At 33.4% G+C, this 2,804-nt stretch overlaps 1 protein-coding gene across 1 annotated transcript in view; it reads left to right on the forward strand.

Annotated features, from left to right (window-relative positions):
• Positions 1-1,571, forward strand: part of LOC106869977 (collagen alpha-1(XII) chain) — a 5,153-nt gene extending 3,582 nt beyond the window's left edge. The window contains exon 5 of the mRNA XM_014915925.2: positions 648-1,571. Coding sequence (XP_014771411.1) covers positions 648-1,210 — 563 coding nt within the window. The 3' untranslated portion in view covers positions 1,211-1,571. The remainder of the gene's footprint in view (positions 1-647) is intronic.
• The last annotated feature ends 1,233 nt before the right edge of the window (positions 1,572-2,804 follow it).

Consider the following 2,804-nt stretch of genomic DNA (forward strand, 5'->3'; position numbering starts at 1 on the left):
TATATATATATATATATATATATATGTGTATATATGTATGTATGTATGTACATGTATGTGTCTTTGCATGCCCACATGGATAGTCGTAGATGAAATAATTGTCACCATAAGATCGTTCAATGCAGGTTGACTGAGAACAGCTAACCAACAACAACAACAAAGCATGAACATTTTTGTCTAATACACTGTCTACATTGAGCGTCAAATATGGTTCTCAAACAATTAAGTTAAAATATGTATAAAAATTTCTCCTGCTACATATGTAAAGATTAAGGGAACAGTCTATTGTAAATCCCCATCGAGATGAATACAACGATGATAACTTGATAACGCGTGGAAGAAAAATGAGGGCACAACTACTACTACTACTACTACTACTACTACTACTACTACTACTACTACTACTACTACTACTACTACTACTACTATTACTACTCTTGTAGTGTCAACAGCAATAAAAATAATCACAATTACGACAATAATAACTGACAAGGCAGAACATTTTTTAATTATATAAATTAATTTACACTCACACACACACACACACACGCACACACACACACACATAATTTTAATGATTTAGATTTAATTTATTTTAAAACACCCGTGGTATTTATTATATTTGTATTTTTTTTATTATTCCACAGCATCTATTGTATTTGGATATGACCTAATCTCCATGGGAAGCTACAGAGCCAACATGATTACACAGTTTATCAATACTATGTTGCCGTACACTGGATATGGAAATTTCAGAGTTGTGTCGTTTGCCCAATGTCCGGTTACCTTCAATGTTCCTGTGACTTCATTAATCGGAAAATCCTACTTGGAAACAAGAAACAGCGTTAATATAGAAGTTCCCGGCTTAGCGAATGTTATACGTGAGATGAGAAAAGAAAAGGAAGTAAATGATAAACCGATTACTTCGAAAAAGAACACAGCTGTTTTGTTTGTCGATCCTTCAGTAACCTCGATTACACAAGAAGTATTAGAAGAAAGTGAAAAGCTTAAGAATGAAGGCAGTAAAGTATTCTTAGTGAATGTAGGTGGTAATATTTGGCCACAACCTCAATTACTGCATTCAATCAGCAGCCAACCTTACAACAGATACATTTACAATGTCCCATCTTACAATCAATTGTTATACAAAGCTCACAATACGCCTTTCAAATTCAGGGCTATGTGCAAGGGGTACCGTAGCAGTAATTAAAGTTTGTTTCTGTTTAATTTATTTCTTTTTATTTATGCGCTGACCATCTTCTATCTGACTGCGGGACGGTCAGAAATTTATGTTACCAACAATCAAACTAACTTATAATCAAAATTTTTTTCGGCGTTTTCATCATTGTCTGTGCAGTTTATACTGCACAAATGATGATAAAATTAGTTACTCAAGCACCTGTGAATATGTACCTAAGGACACATACATTCACGCATACACTTGCCACAAGTAAATTAGATACATCATAGTTCTAATTCATGTAGAACTACAATTCCTTAATAACAAAAACGAACATTCCATTTTAGATGTTATAAATAAATAAATAAATATTATTACAACTTACAAATAAGTTCTTTTGTTGTCTATCTTTTTTCTTTTACTTACACCTATTTTTTTCTGTTTATTTTGAAAACTGAATGCTATTTACGTTGGAGTAAATTAACATGCTTAAATACATTGTTTTATGACCTCCCTCGAGTATTATAAATACGATACTGTCTACAACAAAACTGATTATTCAGTAGTGTGTGATTTTTTATATATACCTTATTGACAGGTACTAATCGGTAATGTGGTCGCCCGCTTCATTTTAGCGAAACAGACCATCACTAGTTTCTTTGAATCTCATTTTTTGACTTTTCATTCTAAATTTAGTTTGGTGCAGCATTGAAAAGCGTGGATTTACAAAACAAGCGACAGGATCGTTATGTGATTTATTTCTGTCTCAAATTCATCTTATTTAATATCGTTTGTTATAATATGAAATCAAATATTATTTTAGATATGTGATAGCAGATTTGCAGAATTGGTAGAGCGTCAGAGAAATACCCTGCGACATTTAGTTTTGTCTTGCTCTGCTTTTCATCGTTTTGAGGTCGATGATTTAATGATCAATCAACTACTGGGGTCAATATGATCAAAAAAGATTTGAACTTGTGTTTATGACAGAAATCTTTATCGATATAGGTTTATAAATCATAGATTATTATAAAATAATTAATTATTACGCAGCAGTCACACGTATAAAATTTATAATCTCCCACAGATAGCAAATAATCTCATGAATACAATGGAGTAGATTCTCTCGTGTTAAAGCGTTAACCCTATTATAGCAACAGCAATGGCTCCTAGCATTGATAAAGGACATATATTTTGGGTGAATGTGAATCACTAACATAGATTGCTATATATTAGATGTGCTTATTTTATAGATTTCCGAGGGACGTAGCACCACAAGCATTTTCTTTGACGCTCTCCGTATTTCGTCATTCACTTCCCTTCGTTCCAGCGTTAATGTCACGAAACACTGTAAGGGGAGAGACAAGAGTATAAGAAGTATTGTACCAAATTAACACTCGTTCATGTATTTTGCATACGAAAAACAATGATGCTGATAACTCAAGACCTAAAATTTTGTGGGAGGAGGCTAGTCGATTACATCTGATACTTATCTATCGAGCCCGAAAAGATGAAAAGCAAAGTCGACCTTGGAGGAATCTGAACACAGAACGTAAAGACGGAAGAAATGCCGCTAAGCATTTTGCCCAGCCTGCTAACGATTCTGCCAGCTCACCACTTTAAT

The sequence above is a fragment of the Octopus bimaculoides genome, chromosome 4 (assembly GCF_001194135.2).
Source record: "Octopus bimaculoides isolate UCB-OBI-ISO-001 chromosome 4, ASM119413v2, whole genome shotgun sequence".
In the NCBI taxonomy this organism is placed as follows: domain Eukaryota; kingdom Metazoa; phylum Mollusca; class Cephalopoda; order Octopoda; family Octopodidae; genus Octopus; species Octopus bimaculoides.